This window comes from Chrysochloris asiatica, unplaced genomic scaffold (assembly GCF_000296735.1).
Source record: "Chrysochloris asiatica unplaced genomic scaffold, ChrAsi1.0 scaffold00140, whole genome shotgun sequence".
In the NCBI taxonomy this organism is placed as follows: Eukaryota; Metazoa; Chordata; class Mammalia; order Afrosoricida; family Chrysochloridae; genus Chrysochloris; species Chrysochloris asiatica.
The window spans coordinates 3147185-3150502 of record NW_006408658.1 but is presented as its reverse complement, the minus strand read 5'-3'; the positions used below and the strand labels follow the sequence as shown (position 1 = coordinate 3150502).

Here is a 3318-nt window from a genome sequence, read left to right as displayed (position 1 = left end):
AGTTTTGGTTTTTACAGTTTTTATAATATGGACAGCTATTTAAACAATTTTGTGAACCTAACATCTGGTAGCGTAGTGGTTACGAATGGGGCTGCAAACCGCAAGGTCAGCAGTTCAAAACTACCAGCTGTTCCATGGGAAAAAGATGAGGCTTTCTGCTCCTGTAAAGATTTACAGCCTCAGACACCCTGTACAGGGTCGCTATGAGTCAGAACCAACTCAATGGAACTTAACAACAACAACAACATAATGAGCTTTCGGACAGTTAGTTTTCTCTGGTGTTCCAAGTATGAGTACAGAGAGTAGAGGTGGAAGAATGGATCTATCTCTAGAGCTCACTTTCACTGAGGGTGTAATACTGTGCAACCTTACTTGTAGGATACATTCTCTGACTATGTGAGTCCTGGATTTTATCTCCCACTCAGTACCTTCAATGAAAACTGCTCATTGCATGTTTATGTTCATGTAATAGCACAAATGCCCTCAAGTTGGAAACCAGAATCAAAGTTTAGTTTAACTCTCTGAATTTCACTCATTCCTTGGCCTGGTATTCTTTCTTTTTATTGTGGCTCATGGATCCATTCAAGGTATTTGGATAAAGATAAGCATAAATATGTGTTAGTTGTTGATGCCAACACAGGTACAGATTAAGTTTTTTGCTCATTTTCATCTGAAGATTTATTCTACGTACCCAATCCAACATGCTTCTTAATAATCTCATTTTTTGCTACCTTAAAAATTTGTTAATGTGTGTCATGTAATCTTTTGATAATATTTGTATATACTTTAAATTTTAAATTGAAATATTTGCCAACCTCATTTTCTTTGATTTTACAGGCTTCATTTAGATAACACGTGATGCTTAATAATTTCTGGTTCTTTAAATATTAATCAATCAAGCAAACTCAAAAGATAAATTCACAGGATTTACATGTCAAATGGAACACAGATGAAAAAAAAAAGGGGGAAACATTTTTCTCACACTTTCTTTTATATTTAGTCAACCAATATTTGTTAGCTGCCTCTTACGTGATAGAAAATGTACTAGACACAAAGCACTGGAGATGAACAAGGTGGGTTTTGCCCTTACTCTTATAGATCTTATAAGTTAAGTGCATAGTTAACCAGGTTCTATGGTAGAATTAACTCCATCTTTCTTCTTCAGAGACTCAAAGGCATCTCCCTCACTAAAGTCACTGCCAATGCCGCTTTACAACAATTCTTTCTCTACTGAGTTCTCTGATTTCCTCCTGAACTGTTTTGTCAGATCTCCCAACTGGCAGTGCTGGCTGTCCCTGCCACTCAGCCTCCTCTTCCTCCTGGCCATGGGGGCCAATGTCACCCTTGTTATCACCATCTGGCTGGAAGCCTCCCTGCATGAGCCCATGTACTATCTACTCAGCCTCCTTTCACTGCTGGACATCGTGCTCTGCCTTACTGTTATCCCCAAGGTCTTGGCCATCTTCTGGTTTGACCTCAGGCCCATCAGTTTCTCTGCTTGCTTTCTTCAGATGTTCATTATGAACAACTTCATGTCCATGGAATCATGCACCTTCCTGGTCATGGCCTATGACCGCTATGTGGCCATCTGCAAGCCTCTACGTTACCCATCCATCATCACTGATCAATTTGTGGCAAAGGCTGTTGTCTTCATCTTGACCAGGAATACGCTTCTCACTGCACCTATCCCCATACTTTCTGCTCAGCTCCATTATTGTGAAAAAAATGTCATTGAGAACTGTCTATGTGCCAACCTCTCGGTGTCCAAGCTCTCCTGTGATAATGTTGCCCTTAATAGAATCTACCAGTTAATCGTAGCCTGGGCTCTTCTGGGTTCTGACCTCACCCTGATCTTTATCTCTTATGCTTTCATTCTTAGAGCTGTTCTTGGACTCAAAACAAAGGGGGCAGCTGCCAAAGCTCTGAGCACGTGTGGTTCTCACTTTATTCTCATTCTCTTCTTCAGCACCATTTTGTTGGTTTTTGTGCTCACTCATGTGGTTAAGAAAAAGGTTTCTCCTGATATTCCTATCTTACTTAATGTCCTACACCATGTAATTCCTGCTGCTTTGAACCCCATTGTCTATGGGGTAAGAACTCAGGAAATTAAACAGGGGATTTGGAAATTGCTGAAGAGGAGTGGGTGACAACAGAAAGTGATGATGTTCTTGCTTTGCTCTTCTGGACTGAGAATACACAAATCCTCACTCAATATGAGGCAGAATCTTATAGAGAAACATACAGTTCTAGTCTCCTCTCTGGACATGACTGATATGAATTGTGTGGTTTCTCTCTTATCTCAGGGCACATCCTACTGTTCAACCATCCATTGTTTCTGGTCAGAGATTAGGAATATAGATTATAATCTCTGACCATGCCACACAAGACAAAGGCTATGAATTTTGATAAATCAAGCATCAAATCTAATTGTCTGCTCCTGAATAAATCCCAAGAGAGGATAGGGGAAATTTAAAATGAATAATTGCTTAAAAATATTTGGCTGATAGTGAAGATCAGTACTTACAGGCAGATAGGCTTTGGAAGAACATATGTGAAATTAAAAAATAACTTCAAACTGTTATAGTGACAGTCATACTTTCATGTTTTCCTTTAGGCATACAAAATTATTTGTTTGAAATTTATCTTACATTCAGTATGGTGCTAGACAATGAAACTATAACATGAACATATTTTAGTCTCCTTACTTAAGAGAGCACAAAATATAAGCAGAAGGCAGAAATATGTAAAAGCAATTGCATTACAATGCAATAAAAGATTAAAGTACAAGAAAAAGGCAGGGAGAAAGTGAAATAAGAGATATTACATTTTGGGATTATAAACAATGAAATTAAACAGAATGTGTATTAATTGTTGAATGGAAAACTGATTTGTTCTGTAAACTTTCACCTAATTCAGAATAAAAATTTTTAACATATATATAATAATAGAGTAAAACACATCAATAAACCCAGCAAAGAAAAAATGCATTAGCCAGGTAGGGCCAGAAGGGTACACCTAGGCAACTGGAATGACAGATTGGGTGAACAGGTAATGACATACCAGAATCTGTATCACCAAAGTCAAAGCATAGTCTTTGGTTCATTCAGTGAATAGAGGAAAATTTTCTGTGGTTTCCCTATGCCAATTAAAGCCAATTCCATATTTTTCAGTTTTTCATACCAAAAACCTGAGAGGCATCCTTGTTTGTCTCTTTCTTTTTTCACAAATTTCTCACTCACAGGCACATCCTGTCAATTTTACCTTCAAAATTTTCTGAAAATCCCAGAAATTCTCCCCATCTCCATTACTATAATCATT

General features: G+C 37.9%; 1 protein-coding gene across 1 annotated transcript; it reads left to right on the top strand.

Moving 5' to 3' along the window:
- The first annotated feature begins 1202 nt into the window (after positions 1–1202).
- Positions 1203–2147, top strand: LOC102831649 (olfactory receptor 56A3-like). The gene has a single exon (XM_006870316.1). It carries the CDS (start codon positions 1203–1205, stop codon positions 2145–2147), a length of 945 nt encoding a protein of 314 aa, XP_006870378.1.
- The last annotated feature ends 1171 nt before the right edge of the window (positions 2148–3318 follow it).

Coding starts and splice junctions, on each gene's coding strand:
- LOC102831649 (XM_006870316.1), top strand. CDS start 1,203: ATGCCGCTTTACAACAATTCTTTCTCTACTGAGTTCTCTGATTTCCTC.